This window comes from Cetorhinus maximus, chromosome 16, assembly GCF_964194155.1.
Source record: "Cetorhinus maximus chromosome 16, sCetMax3.hap1.1, whole genome shotgun sequence".
Classification (NCBI taxonomy): Eukaryota; Metazoa; Chordata; class Chondrichthyes; order Lamniformes; family Cetorhinidae; genus Cetorhinus; species Cetorhinus maximus.
This window is the reverse complement of record NC_135894.1, coordinates 30,727,517-30,752,315: the sequence shown is the minus strand read 5'-3', so window position 1 is coordinate 30,752,315 and position 24,799 is coordinate 30,727,517. Positions and strand designations below refer to the sequence as shown.

At 49.9% G+C, this 24,799-nt stretch overlaps 1 protein-coding gene across 1 annotated transcript in view; it reads left to right on the top strand.

Moving 5' to 3' along the window:
- Positions 1-15,697, top strand: part of tnfsf11 (TNF superfamily member 11) — a 66,206-nt gene extending 50,509 nt beyond the window's left edge. Inside the window, exons 3-5 of the mRNA XM_078560611.1 lie at positions 4,763-4,799; positions 9,761-9,856; positions 15,276-15,697. Coding sequence (XP_078416737.1) covers positions 4,763-4,799; positions 9,761-9,856; positions 15,276-15,697 — 555 coding nt within the window. The remainder of the gene's footprint in view (positions 1-4,762; positions 4,800-9,760; positions 9,857-15,275) is intronic.
- The last annotated feature ends 9,102 nt before the right edge of the window (positions 15,698-24,799 follow it).

Below are 24,799 nucleotides of genomic sequence, written 5' to 3'. Positions count from 1 at the left end.
TAGTCAGGAATCCAGCTACTTCTGCCAAAAAAATTACTCATTGACCATGCCTCCACCGCTCTCTGGGAAGCGAGTTCCAAAGACTCACGACACTCTGAGAAAAAAAACGTTCTCCCCATCTCCATCTCAAATGGGAGGCCCCTTATTTTTAAACTGTGTCCCCTAGTTCTAGTCTCTCCCACAGTGGGAAACATCCTCTCAGCATCCACCCTGTCAAGTTCCCTCAATAGGTTCTACTCTCATTCTTCTAAACTCAATGGATACAGGCCCAGTCTATCGAACCTTTCCACATAGGATACCCACCCCACCCCAAGTTTCAGCTGAGTGAACTTTCTCTGAACTGCTTCTAATACATTTACACTCAAGAAGCTCAACGCCATCCAGACAAAGTAACTCGATTGAATCGCACCACATCCACAAACAATTACTCCTTCCATTACCGATGCACAGTAGCAGTAGTGTGTACCATCGACAAGATGCACTGCAGGAATTCACCAAGGCTCCTTCGACAGTACCTTCCAAACCCACGACCACTACCATCTAGAAAGACAAGAGCAGCAGGTAGATGGTAACACCACCACCTGGAAGTGCCCCTCCAGGTCACTCACCATCCTGACTTGGAAATATATCACCGTTCCTTCATTGTCACTGGGTCAAAATCCTGGAACTCCCTCCCTAATAGCACTGTGGGTGGACTGCAGTGGTTCAAGAAGGCAGCTTACCGCCACCTTCTCAAGGGCAACTAGGGATGGGCAATAAATGCTGGCCCAGCCAGCGACGCTCACATCCCATGAATGAATTAAAAAAATCCTTTCTCAAATAAGGAGACCAAAACTGTACCCAGTAGTCTAGGTGTGGTCTCACCAAGGCCCTGTCCAGCTATAGCAAAACATCCCTACCTTTAAATTTCATCCCTCTTGCAATAAACAACAACATTCAATTTGCCTTCCTGATCACTTGCTGTACCCGAATACTAGCTTTTCCTGATTCATGTACAGATCCCTCTGTACTTCACAGCCCTGCAACCTCTCTCTATTTAAGTAACATTAGATTAAATAATAAATAATATAAATAATATTAAATAATAATTGTTTACTGAGAATAATCCACTTGCCAGACTTAGAGGTCAATCTGTGTGCAATTGTGACCCTGCCAGTTGCAGTATTTGATTTGAACTTTGTATATGGGTTGGCGTGTGAAAAGAGTTTAATGGTTTCAAATGTATGGGTTTGACCTCTTGGTTACTTACTTCACCTCACGTCATTCAGCACAGCTTATAAAACTTAAACATGCCCAATCAAATGAGAATGTTCCAACCCACACATCTGTGGATTAGGCAGTCAGCAGGAGCATGAAGCTAACACTTTGTAGCTGACTGTTCACTTTCCTGTCAGTACTCTGGTTAGCTGTTTCATGTTTGAACGCCTACTATGATAACCACAAATCATCAATGTATGAGTCAGCAGGCTCACGCCCCTTGTTATAGTTAGCTTATCCAACCCACAAATGGTTTGTGATTATTGTCCTATCAAATGTGACAAATATAGAAATGAGCTTCATTGTGTTTTCCACAGAACAAAAGAAAACAGAGCAGGAGTAGAGCACACAGCCCATCGATCCTGCTCTGCCATTCAATAGCATCGTGGCTGACCTTGGGCTATAACTCCAATTTCCCATCCACTCCCCATCTCCCCTGATTCACTGAGAAACCAAAAATCTGTCAATCCCAGTCTTAAATATATTCAACGACGGAGCATCGGCAATCCTCTGGGGTAGAGAATTCCAAAGATTCACAACCCTAAGAGTGAAATCTCAACAGTCTATCCACTCGAGCTGTTGTTTCCAATCCCCTACAGTGTCATTCATTGTTTTCTTTTCACCTCATCTTATTCATTTTTACTCTTTAATTTGTCATTCATTTTCTAATTTCCCTCCTGTTTTATATATATCCTAGCTGACCCACCTTTATTGCTTTTTTATGGTCCCCGGTGTTTTATCCTTCATCTTTTTCTTATCTTCTCCTCTTCTAGCCATGAGTTATTTTCTCTCTCTGTCACATACTCCATTTCAGTGGTTAGCTGCCACTCAGAGCTCAAAGACCCACTCCAGGACTTGAGCATGGAATCTAGGCTGAGAGCACTGGGCAGTGCTGAGGGAGTGCTGAGCTGTCTGAGGTGCCGTCTTTCAGATGAGATAGCCCCCAGCCCCCCATCTGTTTGGGAAGATCCAAATGACACTGTTGAAAGAAAAGCAGGTGAGCTCTCCTAGTGTGTTGGGCAACTTTTATCTTTTAACTAGCATGGGCAATCAGCTGTGAGTGCATAGTCACTTATGGAATCTTGCTGTGCACCAATTTGCTGCAGTGTTCCCTATATTACTACAGTGACTGTGCTTCAGAATGTATCTCATTGGTTGCAAAATGCCTCTGGGACATCTGAAGGGCTGGGAAGGTGCCATATAAACTTGTGTCTTCACTTTTTTCTTTTACTTTTTTCTCCTTTTCAGGGCCCCCCGCATGCTTTACCAACAGTGACTTCTGGCTTCTTGCATAATACTGTCACTGCCCATCAGGGAAGAGGCTGCTAATTGTTGGGAGGTTAACATTGTCATCAACCTGAAGCTATCTGCATTGTGCCTTGGTGAATCTGTGTGCTGGCATTGTGGCCCCACTGAACTCACTCTGGATCGACCCAGCCACAACCTTCCCTACAGAGTGTGCCAGGCGCTTTGTGACGTTTACTATTCCCAGTCTGTAAGAATCTTCCACTGATGTTTACACCAGAGGTAGTACAGGCTATGAAGTCACTGTCAGACTCAGCAAAGAATTTCCCATTATCCCTCAATCAGCCTTCATTTGTCTGGTTGAGACAATAGCCCTGAACGTCCTCAGAGTGGCCATCCATTGCTGATTAACACTCCAATCCCAGTTTCTTACTTCAAATCCTGCCTCACTCAACCTTCCGACTCAAGCCAGGTGAGATCCGGAGTAGTGCAGCAAGCACCTGAGGGCGAAGGGAAGGGAGTCACACCCCTGGAAAGCAGGTAAGTTTAATAGTCCAATGAAGTTGAAAGGTCCTTGAGAGAAGGTAACTGTCTAAGGTAAGTGGGTAGGATCTGGGGGTAGGAGGCTAGGGGGATGGGGGGCCAGGTGGGTCAGGGATGGGGGGGTGGGTGGGTCAGGGGGGTGAGAGGGTTGGGGTGGGGGTGTGGGTGGGTCGGAGGTGGGGGCCTGGGTCGGAGGTAGCGGTGGGTGGGTCGGGGTAGAGGTGTGGGTGGGTTGAGGGTGGGGGAGTGTGTGGGTCGGGGGTGGGGGTGTGGGTGGGTCAGGGAAGGGGGTGGGGGTGTAGGTGGGTCGGGGATGGGGTTGGGGGTGTGGGTGGGTCGGAGGTGGGGGCCTGGGTCGGAGGTAGCGGTGGGTGGGTCGGGGTAGAGGTGTGGGTGGGTTGAGGGTGGGGGAGTGTGTGGGTCGGGGGTGGGGGTGTCAGGGAAGGGGGTGGGGGTGTAGGTGGGTCGGGGATGGGGTTGGGGGTGTGGGTGGGTCGGGGATGGGGGTGGGGGTGGGGGTGTGGGTGGGTCAGGGATGGGGTTGGAGCTTGGGTGGGTCTGGGGTGGATCGAGGCTGGGGGATGGGAGGAGTATGTGGGTCAGGGTGGTGGGGTGGGTGGGTCGGGGTGGGGGGTCGGGATGGGGGATGGTGGGGTGGGTGGGTTGGGTATGGGGGTTCGGGGGACGTTGAGGTTTGGGCCTCAAGGGGAATGGAGGGGTTGGGGGTCAGGCCTTAGGGGGCTTGGGGGGTTGGGCCTGGGGGTGTGTGTTGGGCCTCAGTGAGAGTGGAGGTTCAGGCCTGGGGTGGCTGTCGGGCCTAGGGGGGTGGGGGGTGTCTGGTCTCGGCAGGGGGGCGGTGTTGGGTCTTGGGGGGTGATGCTTTGGGGCCTCAGGAAAGTGTCGGGCTTCGGGGCTGGGTAATTAGGCCTTGGGGCTGGGTGGGGTGTGTCAGGCCTTGGAGGCAGCAGGGTTTGGGCCTTGGGGGTGGGGAGGCTGGGAGTTCGGGCCTTGGGAGGTGGGTGGGGTGTGTCGGGCCTCGGGGCGGGGGATTGGACCTCGGGGGTGGGTGGGGTTCAGGGCTCGGGAGGGGGGGTGTTTGGGTCGGTTCGTGTCAGGCTTTGGGGGGGCTGGGGGGTGAGTTGGCCCTGGAGGTAGGGGAGACGAGCCCCCATGGGGGTGGAGGAGTCTCAGCAGGAGGGTGGAGGGAGACCCCTGGTGTATTGGGGGCCTGGGTGAGTCCTGAGTGGGGGGTGCTGGGGGGGGCCCCGCGGGGTGGGGGAGGGGGTGGGGGGGGAGGTGGGGGGTCGCTGTGTGTCTGTACAATAATTACCCAGAAGTTAGAAGAGGTTTAAATCCTTCTAACTTTTTCTGGAGAACTATTGACTTAACCCAGTCGGGACCATCTGAAGGTTGTGATTTAAATTGCAGGTTTCAGATCGTTCCCAGTGCAGGGCAATTGCCCAGGTGAAGTCTATACTTCAGGGCAATTGCTGTGCAAACCCTTACCTGGTAACATCTGAAGGGAATTCCCCAGCGCATCTTTGGGGTTCCTCCCCCACCCAGTACAATGCCTGGAAACTTGGGAGTTATGGCCCAATGTGTTGGACAGCACTGATCCCCTGTCTGTGCACTCAGCCAGTCAGATCCCAGTGGAACAGGTGGCATCTCGTGACTGATGGAAATAGAAAAGTATCAGCTGTTTCTCCTTTTTGTTTAGGCGGTTCACAGTGCTGCAGGCAAACAGCGACACAGAGGTAAGACTTGGTGTTTGTTTGGTTTAGGAGTAAAGATGTTTGTTAATTGAGTGAGTGCTGGGGTCTCCACAGAGTCTGCTCCTCACTCACGGACAATTCCAATGGGTCAGCAGCTTGGAGATGGCCATTCCATACTGAGCCAGGATGCTGAGTATTATCCAGTAAATCAGTCACCAAGGGAAGCAAACCAGTCCCGTTCCCATTATAATGCTCATTATTTCCACATCATTGTTTCTTCCTCTCTTTATCCACCATCTCCACCCTTTCCATGTCTTCAGCTTATTTTCTCTTACCAAACTCACTCACTCCCTCACACACTCACTCCCTCACACTCACTCCCTCACATTCACGCCCTCTCACACTCACTCCCTCATGCTCACTCCCTTACACTCTCACTCACTCCCTCATACACTTACTCCTTCACGCTCAATCCCTCACACTCACTCCCTCCCACTCACTCCTCCACACTCAGACACTCACCCGCCCATCACACACAATCTTACCTTCACTCACAATCACTCTTACACACAGTTTCACTCTCGTTGACTCGCACTCTCCCTCTCTCACTTTCCTTCCCTTCACACTCTCACATTCACACTCTCTCCCTTTCTTGCTTTCTTTCTCTCCCTCTCAAACTCCCTCACTCAAAATTCTGGAATTTACAATGATATTTCAGAAGTCCTGATTCACTCTATAGATCACTTTTCAAGAAAGGAGGGAGACAGAAAGCAGGAAACTATAGGCCAGTTAGCCTAACATCTGTCATTGTGAAAATACTAGAATCCATTATGAAGGAGGGAGTAGCCGGACATGTAGAAAATCATAATACAATCAGACAGAGTCAACATGGTTTTGTGAAATCGAAACCATGTTTGACAAATTCATTACAGAGTTTTTTGAGGCTGTAACAAGCAGAGTGGATGAAGGGGAACTAGTAGATGTATTTGGATTTCCAAAAGGTATTTGATCAGGTGTCACATAAAAAGTGTCGCACAATCTCGTGATAATCAAAGCAAAATGCTATGGGTACTGGAAATCTGAAATAAACACAGAAAATGCTGCAAAAGCTCAGCAGGTCTGGCAGCATCTGTGCAGAGAAACAGAGTTAACATTTTGAGCCCGTATGACTCTTCTTTGGAACATATGGAGCTCATGGTGTTGGGGGTGATATTTTAGCATTAGTAGATTGGTATCAGAAAAATGGCCATAAAAACTGACCGACTGTTCTATCAACTAACCCAGCACTAAATGACCTTCAGGAAAGGACCTTAAGGCCTTTCATGGCCTTAAACTGGCCTCACGTTCCACTCAGCTTGAAAAGAGTTGCTCCAGTCCCAACTGCTGAAATTCTCTAAAGGCAATGACCCCGGCATCAGATCAGACAACCCAAACACAAAAGACCCTCAAAGATTCTCCTGCCTCACAGGGACAAGGGCTTGGGGAAGGGGTTGGAGGGAGGGGGCTGGTGTCTAAGTTTGGAAAACTTCCTCACAAATGAGTCAAGCAGCCTGACGGAGTCATCCTCACAGAATCATCACCATCATTGAACATCGTGGACTCCTCCATCTCCACTGCTGGGCATGTTCCCTGACCCAGACCCTGACCAGCAGGCTGATGTACAAAGTGGGAATGCTTACTATTGATTTTGAATTCAAAGCCAAAGAAATCTGGTGATTTTCACCTATTGAGCCCACCAGCGAATTAGCAACAGCCCCATGTTGAGCATCACTTTGGTAGGAAGCAAATGCACAGAAAGTGGGTGGAGACTAGCACGTCATTGTAGGATGGATGCTGCTCGAGATTGTTGAGTCCTAAAGCACAGAGTGTCTGGACTGGGACTTCATCTCATGGTGAGGGATTCTATCTGACCTTTGCCTTGACTATCCTACCTGTCACAAACCTGTCTGTGTTCACAATAGCATTGAGAACAGTGACCACCACATAATTGGTAAGACAAATCTCTTCTCCATCCTAGCTGTGTGTTAAACCTGACAGATAAGGACCAATCCAGCAGCTTAAAAGTAAATATGTCATCGTGTGTGCCTTTAGCAGCATCAGCAATGTTGCAGTCCACCACAAACTGTAACCATATTGCCTGGCACATCAACCCATTACTATCCAGCCTTGGCTCAGTATTTGCAATGCACAAGGGTGTCTTCAAGAGCAGCACCATTCATACTTCCAGTTAAACTGGCATAGCTGTCGTACACCATGATAAGCACCAAAAGCAGAAGGTTATAGACAGAGGCTCGAGATCGAACAGGCAGGGGCAACTAGGGACACTCAATAAACACGATTGAGCTAGCGTTACCCATTTCCCCAGATGATGAGCCTGACTCAGTTCCTGCATGGCCCTTCAGTGAGACTGTTCACTGCCTCTGATACAGTAGGTCCACTATCCAAGCTCACCTGCCCAATGTGTCCCCAAGCTTCTCTTTGCTGAAGTTCCAACTGCACTTTGTGATAATCAGTGACACTGACACTTGTGCTCACGCCCTGAGAAAGCTCAGAAAACCTAAGATTGGGGGTTCAAGCCCCACTTTCAGAGACTTGAGTCCATCATTCAGACTGAGACTGCAGTGTGGTACCGAGGGAGTGCTGGAGCTGCTGTGTGAAAGAAGAGACCTTAGGCAGATGTCAAAGGTGGCAAGGTGGGGGCATTCTCCTCATTGTCTGGCCAATATTTATCCCTGAACCAAGATCTAAAACAGATAGTCTGGTGATGATCTTATTGCTGTTTCTGTGACTTTGCTGTGTATTCACTGGCTGCCATGTTTCCCTGCTTTAAAACAGTGACTACATTTCAGAAATAATTAATTAGCTGCAAGGTGTTTTTTGGATGTTGTGATGGTTTTATGTAAAGACACATTCTTTCCTTTGTTTACCATTTAATGATGGTTTGAGTTCCTTGATGAGAAATTTATTTCCATGTACTTTGTTTTCCAAGCTTAGAAATATATAGAGGAAAGCAGACCATTTGGCCCAACTTCTCCATGTTGGCAAAACAAAAACAGAAATACCTGGAAAAACTCAGCAGGTCTGGCAGCATCAGCGGAGAAGAACAAAGTTGACGTTTCGAGTCCTCATGATCCTTCAACAGAACTAAGTAAAAATAGGAGAGGGGTGAAATATAAGCTGGTTTAAGGTGGGGGGGGTGGGGGGGTGGGGGTGGGGGGAGAGAAGTTGGGGGGCGGGGTGTGGTTGTAGGGACAAGCAAGCAGTGATAGGAGCAGATAATCAAAAGATGTCACAGACAAAAGAACAAAGAGGTGTTGGAGGTGTTGATATCTAAGAGAATGTGCTAATTAAGAATGGATGGCAGGACAAGCAAGGTACAGCTCTAGTGGGGGTGGGGTGAAATAAGACTAAAAGGGCATAAAAGGTATAGATTTAAAAGTAATGGAAATAGGTGGGAAAAGAAAAATCTATATAAATTATTGGAAAAAACAAAAGGGTGGGGGAAGAAACGGAAAGGGGGTGGGGATGGAGGAGGGAGTTCAAGATCTAAAGTTGTTGAACTCAATATTCAGTCCGGAAGGCTGTAAAGTGCCTAGTCGGAAGATGAGGTGCTGTTCCTCCAGTTTGCGTTGGGCTTCACTGGAACAATGCAGCAAGCCAAGGACAGACATGTGGGCAAGAGAACAGGGTGGAATGTTAAAATGGCAAGCGACAGGGAGGTCTGGGTCATTCTTGCGGACAGACCGAAGGTGTTCATGAGGACTTGAAACATCAACTTTGTTCTTCTCCGCAGATGCTGCCAGACCTGCTGAGTTTTTCCAGGTATTTCTGTTTTTGTTTTGGATTTCCAGCATCTGCAGTTTTCTGTTTTTATTTTTTTTCTCCATGTTGGCATTTGCCCTCCACATAAGAAAATAGTTTGAATGACATTTGCCTGCCTTTTATCTCACCAACCCCTATCCTCATGTAATTCTCATATTCCACCAACTCCTGACCCGCCTGTCCAATCCCATCTTAAATATTGCCACAGTTTTTTGTCTCAGTCACTAATTCTGAGAGTGAATTGTACAGCCTCACAATGCTCTGGCTGAAGAACTTTCTCCTGCCCTCGCTTCTAAATCTCTGACAATCGAGAGGGACAAGGGCAGTAGATAGATGGGAACATCATCACCTGGAAGTTCCCCTCCAAGTCACTCACCATCCTGACTTGGAAATATATCGCTGTTCCTTTGCTGTTGCTGGGTCAAAATCCTGAAACTCCCTCCCTAACAGCACTGTGGGTGTACCTACACCACATGGGACTGCAGCGATTCAAGAAGGCAGCTCAACTCCACCTTCTCAAGGGCAACTAGGGATGGGCAATAAATGCTGGCCTAGCCAGCGAAGCCCACATCTTGTGAACGAATAAAAAAACATTTCTGGAGACTGAGTGAAGTGAAGGAAAATAACTGCACAAAATATGTTACCCTCTAACTACCTGACTTGTTTCTATATTTTCTCATTGGACTTTAGGAGCAGGAGAAAGGAGGACCCTAACTTGTGTAAACTCTCAAAGACAGGTTGGGATAAGGGAAGTCATTTAGTAACTTCTCCCTCACCCCTCCATTAAAAACGATCAGATCCCCCTCTCCACTCCCCACAGCCTGTTGGAAGACTCCAGAGTTTCCAGTTCCATTCCTATGTTGTGTCCACCCCATATTTTACCCCTTCAGTGTGAGAAAGTGATCCCTGACATCGGCCCTGAGCTGTGTCTTTACTCAGTTTGTACCTGTGCCCCCTCAGCCTCCTTCCCCTCCTGCCTTGAGCTCATGAACAGTGCTCAGGATGAACTGTTCAATTGCCCTTACTGCCTTGGTTATCTCTGCAAGGTTTCTTCTCACATGCCTCCTCTTGGGCCTTCCTGCTGTGTAGTGACTTTGTGCTGAGAGTGTGGGATGTGCAGACCTTGCACATGTAGCAGTTTATTGCTGACAGCTTTCATTCGCAGTTCCTTTACTTTTCAGGTTTTCCTAAGGAATCCAATCACATGAGGAAGAATTCAAAGCGGCTGACACCCTGCGCCCACCTCACTATAAGGAAACCAATCAAAAATCCTTCTGGTAAGTCCCATGTAGCATTAGGGAGGTAATGCTTCAGACTACAGCAGAAGCAGCAATGTTACCCAGCTCGCTTCCACCCCCACACCGGGGCTCTTACATTGTCCCTTTGATAAACCTTCCAACCTTCTCAGCTTCTTGTGTATGCTTCTGTTCAATAGTACTTAACTCAGGGTGATGGACAAGTTCATCACTTCTCACCCCAACAAGCAACTAATACTGCACTAATTTTCCAGGATTGCGCACGAAGGTATTCATTTCTGAAGTCTCCAGGGCAAACCTGGAATGTTGGCAACCGTACCTTCTCCACCGTCTCCGCCTCTGCTGCCTCCCCCTCCACCTCCTCCGCCGATTCCCCTCCACTGATCCCCTTCCCCCTCTCCCACCTGCTTCTCTGCCCAGTTGCTGCTCTGAGCTTCACACAAAGGGAGGTACCATGCGGAGATTGCAGCTGCAGGATTTGGCTCTGTAGCACCGGCTTTGCAATGTTCCAGATGCTGTTTTGGGTGTAAAATGGTATCTGCACCATGCATGTACACCTCTGGCATTGAGAGTGTCTGATGCCATTTTGGTGAGGGCCTGTAGGAACAGCCCCAGATGTATGCAGAGGAGGCAGATGCTGAGGTTTGTCAGTGTGTAACTCTGATTTGACACCAGCGCTGCCATCTCACACCTCAACACTAATCTCACACAACTCAAACTGCACTCAGCAGCCAGAAGCTCCCTCCATTTAAAGGGATTTTAAAGAAGACTCTTGCACCAAAGTCTAGGTCATCGGACGAATGACAGGAAACAGAGAGTAGTGGTCAATGGATCTTTTTCGGGCTGGAGGAACGTTTGTAGTGGAGTTCCCCTGGGGTCAATGTTGGGACGCCTGCTCTTTCTGATTTATATTAATGACCTAGGCCTTGGTGTGCAGGGCAGTTTCAAAATTTGCAGATGATAGGAAACTTGGAAGCATTGTGAACTGTGAGGAGAATGGTGTAGAACTTCAAAAGGACATAGACAAGTTGGTGGAATGGATGGGCAAGTGCCAGGTAAAGCTCAATGCAGAGTAATGTGAAATGATAAGTTTTGGTAGGAAGAACATCAAGAAACAATATAAAAGAAAAGGTACAACTCTAAAGAGGGTGCAGGAGCAGAGGGACCTGGGTGTATATGTGCATAAATCATTGAAGGTGGCAGGACAGGTTGAGAGGGCAGTTAATAAAGCACACAGGATCCTAGGCTTTATTAATAGGGGCATAGAGTACAAGAGCAAGGAGGTCATGTTAAACTTGTATAGAACACTAGTTTGGCCTCAACTGGAGTATTGCATCCAGTTCTGGGTACCAGGCTTTGATGTGAAGGCTTTAGAGAGAATGCAGAAAAGATTCACGAAAATCGTTCCAGTGATGAGGGACTTCAGTTATGAAGATAGATTGGAGAAGTTGGGACTGTTCTCCTTGGAGAAGAGAAGGTTGAGAGGAGATTTGATAGAAGTATTCAAAATCATGGATGGTCTGGACAGAGTAGATAGGGAGAAACTGTTCCCATTGGTGAAAGGATCGAGAACCAGAGGGCACAGATTTAAGGCGATTGGCCAAAGAAGCAGTGGAAACACGAGGAAAGACTTTTCCATGCAGCAAGTGGTTAGGATCTGGAATGCACTGTCTGAGAGTGTGGTGGAGACAGGGTCAATCGAGTGGTTAGGACCTGGAATGCACTGCTTGAGAGTGTGGTGGAGACAGGGTCAATCGAGTGGTTAGGATCTGGAATGCACTGCTTGAGAGTGTGGTGGAGACAGGGTCAATCGAGTGGTTAGGACCTGGAATGCACTGTCTGAGAGTGTGGTGGAGACAGGGTCAATCGAGTGGTTAGGATCTGGAATGCACTGCTTGAGAGTGTGGTGGAGACAGGGTCAATCGAGTGGTTAGGATCTGGAATGCACTGTCTGAGAGTGTGGTGGAGACAGGGTCAATCGAGTGGTTAGGATCTGGAATGCACTGTCTGAGAGTGTGGTGGAGACAGGGTCAATCGAGTGGTTAGGATCTGGAATGCACTGTCTGAGAGTGTAGTGGAGACAGGGTCAATCGAGTGGTTAGGATCTGGAATGCACTGTCTGAGAGTGTAGTGGAGACAGAGTCAATCGAGTGGTTAGGATCTGGAATGCACTGTCTGAGAGTGTAGTGGAGACAGGGTCAATCGAGTGGTTAGGATCTGGAATGCACTGTCTGAGAGTGTAGTGGAGACAGGGTCAGTCGAGTGGTTAGGATCTGGAATGCACTGTCTGAGAGTGTAGTGGAGACAGGGTCAATCGAGTGGTTAGGATCTGGAATGCACTGTCTGAGAGTGTGGTGGAGACAGGGTCAATCGAGTGGTTAGGATCTGGAATGCACTGTCTGAGAGTGTGGTGGAGACAGGGTCAATCGAGTGGTTAGGACCTGGAATGCACTGTCTGAGAGTGTGGTGGAGACAGGGTCAATCGAGTGGTTAGGATCTGGAATGCACTGCTTGAGAGTGTGGTGGAGACAGGGTCAATCGAGTGGTTAGGATCTGGAATGCACTGTCTGAGAGTGTGGTGGAGACAGGGTCAATCGAGTGGTTAGGATCTGGAATGCACTGTCTGAGAGTGTGGTGGAGACAGGGTCAATCGAGTGGTTAGGATCTGGAATGCACTGTCTGAGAGTGTGGTGGAGACAGGGTCAATCGAGTGGTTAGGATCTGGAATGCACTGTCTGAGAGTGTAGTGGAGACAGAGTCAATCGAGTGGTTAGGATCTGGAATGCACTGTCTGAGAGTGTAGTGGAGACAGGGTCAATCGAGTGGTTAGGATCTGGAATGCACTGTCTGAGAGTGTAGTAGAGACAGGGTCAATCGAGTGGTTAGGATCTGGAATGCACTGTCTGAGAGTGTAGTGGAGACAGGGTCAATCGAGTGGTTAGGATCTGGAATGCACTGTCTGAGAGTGTGGTGGAGACAGGGTCAATCGAGTGGTTAGGATCTGGAATGCACTGTCTGAGAGTGTGGTGGAGACAGTGACAATCGAGGCTTTCAGAAGAGAATGGGATTGTTATCTGAAAACGGTCACAGGGAGAAGGTGGGTGATGGTACTAGGTGAGTTGCTCATTCAGAGATTTGGCGCAGTCACGATGGGCCAAATGGCCTCCTTCTGTGCTGTAACAATTCTGTGATCAGTATATATCAGGATGTGCATGGATCTGAGCACCAACCCCTGGGAATGCCACTACAAATCTTCTTCCAGTCTGTAACAACATCCATTAACCACTGTTTCCTGTCAGTCAATTTCTTACCCACTTTGCTAATGTCCTTTTGATTCCATGAGCTATAACTTTGCTCTAATGTCTGGAGTGCAGCACTGTATTTTGGAAGTCTATGTACATCGCAACAACGGCATTGCCCTCATGAACCCTCTCTGTTTCCTCTTCAAAAAACTCCAAGTTAGTGAAATACAATTTGCTGTTAACAGATCCATGCTGGCTTCTCTTAAATAAGCCACATTTGTTCAAGTGGCTATTCAAAACGTCCTTAATTGTTTCCAGAAGTTTTGCCACCACCGAGGTTAAACTGACTGGCCTGTAGTTGCTGGGTTTATCTTTACACCATTTTTTGAATATAACATTTGCAATTCTCCAGTCTTCTGGCATCACCCCTGTGCCTAAGGAACACTGAAAAATTATAGCCAATGCCTTCACAATTTCCACTCTCGCTTCCCTTAGTATCCTTGGATGTATCTCCTGGAACTCCCTATCTAACAGCACTGTGGGTGTACATACACCACATGGACTGCAGTGGTTCAAGAAGGCAGCTCACCACCATCTTCTCAAGGGCAACTAGGGATGGGCAGTAAATGCTGGCCCAGCCAGCGAAGCCCACATCCCATAAATGAATTAAAAAAAAAACTCATCCAGCCCTGGTGCCTTACCAACTTTAAATACAGTTTATCTACTACCACCTCCTGATCAATTTTAAACCTTCAAAGGTCTGAATTATCACCCCTTTCACCGTGACCTGTGCAGCATCTTGATCTTGGTAAAGACAGATGCAAAGTATTAATTTAACACTTCAGCCATACCATCAGGCTCCATACCTAAATCTCCTTTTTGGTCCCTAATCAGCCCTACTTCCTTTACCATTCTTTTATTTATATGTCTATAGAATACTTTGGGATTCTCTTTTAGTTAATTGTCAGTCTCTTTTCGTACTCTCTCTTTGCTTCTTTTATTTGCTTTTTCACTTCCCTCCGAACCTTCTATATTCAGCCTGGTTCTCAAAGTGCAGTGACTTCAACTGCAGCCACCACCTCCTCCTCCACACTACTCCAGACCTGACTCTCATCCATTTCTTAATGCTTCCCTTTACCCTCCCCTGTATTACTACTTATCTACCTCTGAACCCTCCCCCAGGCACTGGGCCAATGAAATAGCACCGTTGCCTCCCTCTTCTGTACATTTTATGCATTCCTGACTAAAAAGACAGCTCCTGACATTCTAACATAGCTCCCCCTAGCCACCTCTTGTTCCCTGGACAAACCTCTTTAGCGTCAATAATTAAAGTAACGCTGATGACTCCTGGTCTCTCTGAATGATTTTTGTAGCTTCTCTATCTAAACTCTCTGAACCATCTTTAACTTCTCCTTCAGGATCTTCACCATGCCTGAAGCAGCACTCTATCTGAATCCTTGCCTGCCTTCCTCTTGTCACAGTACCTTCTCTATCCCCAGTTAGTATACAGCACTTTCATAAGCTACCACCATTAAGACAGCCACACAGCCTGTCCTCATTCTCAGAGACTTCAATGACTCACTATCACTCTGTTCCACAATTAGCACACAAAGTCAGGGCCTCCCCCACTAAGTTGTTGCTAAAATCAACTTTCTCACTTCTTGCTGTATTTATTTCTGATTTTTAAAGAATAAAAACACCATGAGGAATCCTCTAAGATAAAAACAAAAAGCTAAAAGCTACTGCGGATGCTGGAAATCCAAAACAAAAACAGAATTACCTGGAAAAACTCAGCAGGTCTGGCAGCATCGGCGGAGAAGAAATCAGTTAACGTTTCGAGTCTTCATGGCCCTTCGGCAGAACAGTTCTGCCGAAGGGCCATGAAGGCTCGAAACGTTAACTGATTTCTTCTCCGCCGATGCTGCCAGACCTGCTGAGTTTTTCCAGGTAATTCTGTTTTTGTTTTTGATGAGGAATCCTCTTTTCAATCAATCCCTTCCTCAATGACAAATGTTCAACTTCTCTTTCCACTTGTTCATTGAAAGGGTCACGTTGTCTTCTGTTACACTTCCCAATTTCCACTGAACAGTAGATGGATGTAGGTGGTGGTGGGATGATGGGGAAGGGGGGAGGAGATAGGCGCTAGCCATCTGGTTAAATGTTCTCTTTCAGATCTTGTGCCTTGTCTTTGCTCTCAGATCTTGAGACCAGTTTCCCTGGATTGAAAGGGAAACTCATAACATCCTGGGAGGAGAAGGTTGGAGTGGCACATCTGAGAGAGATGCATCACAGCCAAGGATCCTTGAGAGTCAAGCACCAAGGCCTGTACTATATTTATGCTCAGATTTTATTCCGATATCACGCAGACTATCCCATGAGCACAAGAGAGTATCAGTTGATTCAATATGTCTACAGGAAGATGGCCAAATACCCAAAGCCAACTTTGATCCTGAGGGGTGCCAGCACTTGGTGCTCAGGTAACCATAACTTGTATTCAGTCTATCAAGGAGGGGTCTTCAATCTGCTGAGTGGTGACAAAATCTTTGTGACTGTGTCAAATATATCTTTAGTAGATGTTGATGAGGCATCGAGTTACTTGGGAGCATTCAAAATGGATTAAATGAAATATTACTTATGCATCGATAAGGTTTAACCCGCCCCCACCCCCAGACACCCACCACTTCACTCCCTCGCAACCCCCCCACACCCCTGACTGCCCTTCCCCCCACCTGACCACCCCACACCACCCGACTACCCTCTCGACCCCCGACTGCCCTTCCCCCCCCCAACCACCCCACACCACCTGACCACCCTCCTGACCATCCCCAATGACCACCAGACCCTCCCGACCCACCCGAACTCACCCAAACCCCCTTCTCCCCACTGACCACCACACTCCCTTGACCCATCCTACCAACCCACTTTGACCACCCGACCCCTTCCCACTGACCACACGACCCGCCCCCACCTGATCACCTGAGCCCCCCCCATGACCCCCTGACCCATTCTAGCCGCTAAGCTTTCACACTCCCAAAAGAAAGGGAGCCTGCCTCTGCTGCCCTTGACTGAAGGCCTGGGGAAGCCACTGCACTGTACTTATCTCACCAGCCTGAGCTGGATGGTCGGCTGGGGAAGGTGCAGCTTCCGACTAAGCTCAGAAAAGAGGATCGAAGTGGCAATCCGACTGTGATTGCTGGCTCCTCGGAAGTTCTGCCCCAATATTTACAATGGTCAAATCACTGTTTGAAATATTTGAACTCTGTGGCCACCTCCAAACAGGCTTATCCCTGCTCCTAGCTCACCTCAGTCTCATGTTCTCTCCTGAGAAGCAACACTCTTGCCTAGGCCTGGCTTTCACATGCATTCAGCCATATGTCCAATTTAGATTTCTCCACGTAGGGACTTGGAATAGACAAAGATCAAGTTCCATTTGCAATGAGTTTGCTGTCCTTATCAGTATGATTGGGAAGTGGCGAATTGGTGTGTGTAATGTCCTTCTCATCGCTGTATAAACCTCTTTGAGAGAAGATTTGGATGTTATCAAGTGATATCTGCTGTATAACTGGACCTTTTTCAGAATAAGTGCTTCATACTTTTAACTTTAGGATCATCAAAAGTTAATAAACTGTGCTTTTGAATATCTTACGGGTTTCAAGAAATGTTTTTAAGAATGTAATTTTAATAGGAACCTTTACACCAGTACAGACCCCTGCACCGGCACAGACCCCTGCAACAGCACAGACCCCTGCAACAGCACAGACCCCTGCACCAGTGCAGACCCCTGCAACAGTACAGACCCCTGCACCGGCACAGACCCCTGCACCAGTGCAGACCCCTGCAACAGCACAGACCCCTGCAACAGCACAGACCCCTGCACCAGTGCAGACCCCTGCAACAGTACAGACCCCTGCACCGGCACAGACCCCTGCACCAGTGCAGACCCCTGCAACAGCACAGACCCCTGCAACAGCACAGACCCCTGCACCAGTGCAGACCCCTGCAACAGTACAGACCCCTGCACCGGCACAGACCCCTGCAACAGCACAGACCCCTGCACCAGTGCAGACCCCTGCAACAGCACAGACCCCTGCAACAGCACAGACCCCTGCACCAGTGCAGACCCCTGCAACAGTACAGACCCCTGCACCGGCACAGACCCCTGCAACAGCACAGACCCCTGCACCAGTGCAGACCCCTGCAACAGCACAGACCCCTGCAACAGCACAGACCCCTGCACCAGTGCAGACCCCTGCAACAGTACAGACCCCTGCACCAGTACAGACCCCTGCACCAGTACAGACCCCTCCACCAGCACAGACCCCTCCACCGGCACAGACCCCTGCACCAGCACAGACCCCTCCACCAGCACAGACCCCTGCACCAGCACAGACCCCTGCACCAGCACAGACCCCTGCACCATAAGACCATAAGACATAGGAGCAGAAATTAGGCTATTCAGCCCATCGAGTCTGCTCCGCCATTCAATCATGGCTGATAAGTTTCTCAACCCCATTCTCCCGCCTGCCCCCCGTAACCTTTGATCCCCTTACCAGTCAAGAACATATCTATCTCGGTCTTAAATACACTCAATGACCTGGCCTCCACAGCCTTCTGTGGCAATGAATTCCATAGATTCACCACTCTCTGGCTAAAGAAGTTTCTCCTCATCTCTGTTCTAAAAGGTCTTCCCTTTACTCTGAGGCTGTGCCCTCGGGTCCTAGTCTCTCCTACTAATGGAAACATCTTCCCCACGTCCACTCTATCCAGGCCTTTCAGTATTCTGTAAGTTTCAATCAGATCCCCCCTCATCCTTCTAAACTCCATCGAGTATAGACCCAGAGTCCTCAAATGTTTCTCATATGTTAAGCCTTTCATTCCTGGGATCATTCTCGTGAACCTCCTCTGGACCCTCTCCAGGGCCAGCACATCCTTCCTGAGATACGGGGCCCAAAATTGCTCACAATATTCTAAATGTGGTCTGACCAGAGCCTTACAAAGCCACAGCAACACATCCCTGCTTTTATATTCTAGTCCTCTCGAAATAAATGCCAACATTGCATTTGCCTTCCTAACTACTGACTCAACCTGCAAGTTAACCTTAAGAGAATCCTGGGCGAGGACTCCCAAGTCCCTTTGCAGTCACAGATGCCTCCACAAGCACAGACCCCTACACCGGCACAGATCCCTACACCAGCACAGACTTCTGCACCAGTACAGACCCCTGCACCAGTACAGACCCCTGCACCAGTACAGACCCCTACACCACCACAGACTTCTGCACCAGTACAGACCCCTGCACCAGTACAGACCCCTACACCAGCACAGACCCCTGCACCAGTACAGACCCCTGCACCAGCACAGACCCCTGCACCAGTACAGACCCCTGCACCAGCACAGACCCCTGCACCAGTACAGACCCCTACACCACCACAGACTTCTGCACCAGTACAGACCCCTGCACCAGTACAGACCCCTACACCAGCACAGACCCCTGCACCAGTACAGACCCCTGCACCAGCACAGACCCCTACACCAGTACAGACCCCTGCAGCAGCACAGACCCCTGCACCAGTACAGACCCTTGCACCAGTACTGACCATGTCACCAGTATAGACCCCTGCACCAGCACAGACCCCTGCACCAGTACAGACCCCTGCACCAATACAGACCCCTGCACCAGTACAGACCCCTGCACCAGTACAGACCCCTGCACCAGTACAGACCATTGCACCAGTACTGGCCGTGTAACCAGCACAGACCGATGCACCAGTATAGACCCCTGCACCAGCACAGACCCCTGCACCAGGACAGACCCTGCACCAGTACAGACCTCTGCACCAGCACAGACCCCTGCACCAGTACAGACCCCTGCACCAGTACAGACCCCTGCACCAGTACAGACCCCTGCACCAGTACAGACCATTGCACCAGTACTGGCCGTGTAACCAGCACAGACCGATGCACCAGTATAGACCCCTGCACCAGCACAGACCCCTGCACCAGGACAGACCCTGCACCAGTACAGACCTCTGCACCAGCACAGACCCCTGCACCAGTACAGACCCCTGCACCAGCACAGACCCCAACACCAGCACACACCCCTGCACCAGTATAGACCCCTTTACCAGCAGAGACCCCTGCACCAGTACAGACCCCTGCACCAGCACAGAGCCCTGCACCAGCACAGACCCCTGCACCAGTACAGACCCCTGCACCAGGACAGACCCCTGCACCAGTACAGACCCCTGCACAAGTACAGACCCCTGCACCAGCGCAGACCCCTGCACCAGGACAGACCCCTGCACCAGTACAGACCTCTGCACCAGCACAGACCCCTGCACCAGTACAGACCGCAACACCAGCACAAACCTCTACAACAGCACAGACCCCTGCACCAGTACAGACCCCTGCACCAGTACAGACCCCTGCACCAATACAGACCCCTGCACCAGTACAGACCCCTGCACAATTACAGACTCCTGCACAAGTACAGACCCCTGCACGAGTCCAGACCGCAACACTAGCACAAACCCCTGCACCAGCAAAGACCCCTGCACCAGCACAGACCACTGCACCAGTGCAGACCCCTGCACCAATACAGACCCCTGCACCAGTACAGACCCCTCCACCAGCACAGACCCCTCCACCAGTACAGACCCCTGCACCAGTACAGACCCCTGCACCAGCACAGACCCCTGCACCAGTACAAACCGCGACACCAGCACAGACCCCTGCACCAGTACAGACCCCTGCACCAGCTCAGACCCCTGCACCAGTACAGACCCCTCCACCAGCACAGACCCCTCCACCAGTACAGACCCCTGCACCAGTACAGACCCCTGCACCAGTACAGAACCCTGCACCACCACAGACCCCTGCACCAGTACAGACCCCTCCACCAGTACAGACCCCTGCACCAGCTCAGACCCCTGCACCATTACCAACCCCTGCACCAGTACAGAGTGTGTCACCAATACAGACCCCTGCACCAGCACAGACCCCTGCTCCAGTACAAACCGCGACACCAGCACAGACCCCTGCACCAGTACAGACCCCTGCACCAGCTCAGACCCCTGCACCAGTACAGACCCCTCCACCAGCACAGACCCCTCCACCAGTACAGACCCCTGCACCAGTACAGACCCCTCCACCAGTACAGACCCCTCCACCAGCACAGACCACTGCACCAGTACCAACCCCTGCACCAGTACTGACCCCTCCACCAGCACAGACCCCTCCACCAGTACAGGCCCCTGCACCAGTACAGAACCCTGCACCAGCACAGGCCCCTCCACCAGCACAGACCCCTGCACCAGCACAGACCACTGCACCAGCGCAGACCCCTGCACCAGTACAGTCCCCTGCACCAGTACAGACGCCTGCACCTGTACAGACCCCTCTACCAGCACAGACCCCTGCACCAGCACAGACCCCTGCACCAGTACAGACGCCTACTCCAGTATAGAACCCTACACCAGTACAGACACCTGCACCAGCACAGACGCCTGCACCAGCACAGACCCCTACTCCAGTACAGACCCCTGCGCCAGTACAGATCCCTACGCCAGTACAGACCCCTGCACCAGTACAGACCCCGGCACCAGCACAGACCCCTGCACCAGTACAGACCCCTCCACCAGTACAGACCCCTGCACCAGCACAGACCCATGCACCAGTACAGAGTGCGTCACCAATACAGACCCCTGTACCAGTACAGACCCCTCCACCAGTACAGACCTCTGCACCAGTACAGACCCCTGCACCAGTACAGGCCCCTGCATCAGTACAGACCCCTGCACCAGTACAGACCCCTGCACCAGCACAGAACCCTGCACCAGTACAGACCCCTGCACCAGCACAGACCCCTGCACCAGTACAGACCCCTGCACCAGCACAGACCCCTGCACCAGTACAGACCACTGCACCAGTACAGACCCCTGCACCAGCACAGCCCCCTGCACCAGCACAGACCCCTGCACCAGCACAGACCCCTGCACCAGTACAGCCACCTGCACCAGCACAGCCCCCTGCACCAGCACAGACCCCTGCACCAGCACAGACCCCTGCACCAGTACAGCCCCCTGCACCAGCACAGACCCCTGCAGCAGCACAGACCCTGAACCAGCACTGACCCCTCCACTGGCACAGACCCCTCCACCAGCACAGTCCCCTGAACCAGCAGAGACCCCTCTACCTGCACAGAGCCTGAACCAGCACAGACCCCTGCACCAGTACAGCCCCCTGCACCAGCACAGACCCCTGCACCAGCACAGACCCCTGCACCAGCACAGACCCCTGCACCAGTACAGCCCCCTGCACCAGCACAGACCCCTGCACCAGCACAGACCCCTGCACCAGCACAGACCCCTGCACCAGTACAGACCCCTGAACCAGCAGAGACCCCTCCACCAGCACAGACCCTGAACCAGCAGAGACCCCTGCACCAGTACAGACCCCTGAACCAGCAGAGACCCCTCCACCAGCACAGACCCCTCTACCAGCACAGACTCCTCCACCATTACAGACCCCTGAACCAGCACAACTCATTCCCAATTCACCACATCCCGTTCCCTACTCACCACAACGCCTTCCAAATTAGTTGGTGATCTCTTACCCGTTGTCCAGCAGAACTTCCTGCATCCACTCAAATCTCAGAAAATTCCAGGGTGAGTTTATGCTGATCCCTTCTTCCTTTTTAAGATCACCTTCCATAAAAGCTGAATTTCAGGTACAGCTGGAAACTGTATTCCTGTATCCCAGCGACTGTCACAAACTCCGAATGTTGCAGCTTCTCCTGGGCATGGTGGAATGGACCCGGCTCAGAAAGAAGCCTTTGGCTCTGTTGAATCTGTGTCCGCTGTCCGCATGGGCAACACACCCAGTCCCCCTTTCGCCTCCCTTTCCCTGTAGACCTGTACCCTTTCTCTCTTCAGCTCCTTATACAGATCTCTTTTGGATGCCAGGATTGAATCTGCCTCTCCCACACTCTTTGTCTGCATTCCAGATTCTAATCACTCACTGTGTAAAAAAGGTTTCTCACTCCAGCCAGAGAGACATCATCATTTTGGAATTATCGATCATCTCCGCTTCCACTACTCTTGTGGAGTGAATTCCAGATCAAACCATTTACAGCATAAATTACTCTCCCTCACAGTTCACCTGCACCTTTGCCCAAATCCTTAAAATTGTGTCCCTGGGCTGGATTTTACAGGAGCTGTGGCCCTCCTTCCTCACACCCAATAGTCTAAAAGGTCAGTGGGTACCTTATTCACAATCCCAATGGCTGCCCTGCAACAATTTAATGTAGGGAGCATTAACTGCTTGAAGATGAGTCTTCCACCCCTATTTCGGAAGGAAGTCCCACCTTAGAGAGTAGCCGCCAATCAGATCGGCTGGCAGCCCTGTAATCCCACCAGCACCAGCTGGAGCACTGCCACAGGCAATCCCACCATGCCAAGGAGCCCAAGTAAACCCGAGATAGAGGGTATTGGTTAGGGGTTTGAGGGGGATGGTTGCTGATGGGGGAGTGGTTTGGGGGGCAGGGTTCAAGAGGCTGAGGGGGAAGGTTAAAGCGGGAACTGTCCTTCGGAGGGGGTGGAGATTCTAAAGGAGGAAATAACCTCTTATCTGAGACCAGCTGCGCAGCTTAAAGCCAGCAGCCCTGCATGGCATGGGCCTCCCACGCAGGGTGAAATACTGGCAGGGCTGAAATCAGGCCCTAAAATGACCACTTATTGACCAATGAAGGCCCTCAATAGGCCAAAGGGTGGGTCAGGCCATCTCCCCAGCCTGCATATCATTTCAGACAGATCAGGGCAGGGCAGGGCGTGTAGGTCATCTCCTGGATTTTACATGCCCCTCCGCCTTCATCCCACTGGAGGGATGTAAAATCCAGCCTCCATCAAGTCCTTATACATAATGGGACCAGTCAACCTTATCTAAATATTTCATTATCTCATCCACCTCTATCAAATCTCCCCTCAATCTCCTTTGCTCCAAGGAGAACAACCCCAGCTTCTCCAACCCAACCTTGTACCTAAAATCCCTCATCCCTGGAACCATTCTGGTAAATCTCCTCTGCACCCTCTCAAGGGCCCTCACATTCTCCCGAAGGTATGGTGACCAGAACAGAACCCAAGCTTTCTAAAGATTTAGCATAATTTCGCTGCTTTTATTCTCAATGCCTTTGCTTATAAAGCTCAAGGTCCCATATGCTTTGCTAATTGCTCTCTCAATATGACCTGTCACCTTTGAAGGTCGATGCACATGAACTCGCAGGTCCCTCAGCCCTGGAACCACCTTTAGAACTGTGCCATTAAGGCACAGGACGGGTCTAAGGCTGCCACTTTCAGCCCTGAAAATTGCCCAGTCTGCCTCAGATTACCCTGGGTGGGGAAGGTATATCAAAAATCTTAGCAACAGGTGAACAGGCAACCCTAGCTATTTGACGCTGCTACTATGCAGTAGGAACACGAGTGGTATTCATCATTAACAGGATGCTGCCGTCAAGCCAAAAAGGCATTCTGCCTATCACACAAATGAGTAATGTGGTATATGAATTTCAGTGCCGTGTGATGCTCGGTATGTAGGCCGTACATCCCAAAGACTGGCAGATCGTATCAAACAGCATGTCCCAGCCACTGGTCACAACGGGCAAGGTACAGACTGTACCCAATCAGCCTGTGCTTGCAAAACTCAAAACACAGTGTCCAACATTAGATGTGATTCCGCAATTGGGCATTTGGTAAATAATGCTCAGTGTGCTAAGAATTACACTGACACCAATTTAAGATTGTGAGTTGGGCTCACAGTGTGGCACATTGTGTGTGCTAGAAGCTATGTTTATTAGTACACAGGGCCCTGTTCTTTGCAGGCAGAAAGAACGTGTACACACATTGCATCTGTTTCCGTTAAACAAAATAAGTGACAGCCATTCGCTGACTCATTCCTCAGGGCAATGCCTTGACCAATCAGAGTCAACCTGCTTGGTTTGAATTTAAACAAAGCTTGTCAGTCATCAGTTAACTGGTGCATTGTCCATGGCAAAGCTCCTACCAATCAGAGTCCACTTCCCAACCAATAAGCACTCTCTTCTCATGAAGTATAAATTGTTGTTCCCTTTACATTTGGTATTCTTGTGATGAGAATACTCATCATTCCTGATGAGTGCAAGATGAAAAGCTTCAACATGTCTTCTTTCCAGCAATACTCAAGTTCTGTGCTACCAAACAACTATTTTCCAAGTTTGGTAACATTCGCAGTTTTTGAATTTTCACACTGGATTCCAGTATCCAGTCATTTCTATGTAACAAGAAAAAAAATGTTCCTAGCGCTGACCCTTGGAGATCATCACTGTCTACCACCCTGCAGTCTGAAAAACAACTGTTTACCACAACTCAGTGTTTTCTGTCCCTGAGCCAATTTTTTGTCCAGGCTGGTACTGACCCTCCTATTCCATTAGCCTCTCTTTTATTCACAGCCCTGTTCTGTTGCTGTTGGTAGTTTTGTGAATCATCTTCAATCAGTGTCCTCTGCTCTTGATCCTTTACCAATGGGAACAGTTTCTATCGACTTTGTCTTCATCCCTAATGATTTTGAGCACTTTCAACAAAACTCCTGTCAGCCTTTCTTCTTCAAGGAGAACAACCCCAACTTCTCCAATCTACCCAGGCAACCATTTTTGTAAATGATTTCTACGCCCTCTTTAAATCCTTCACATCTT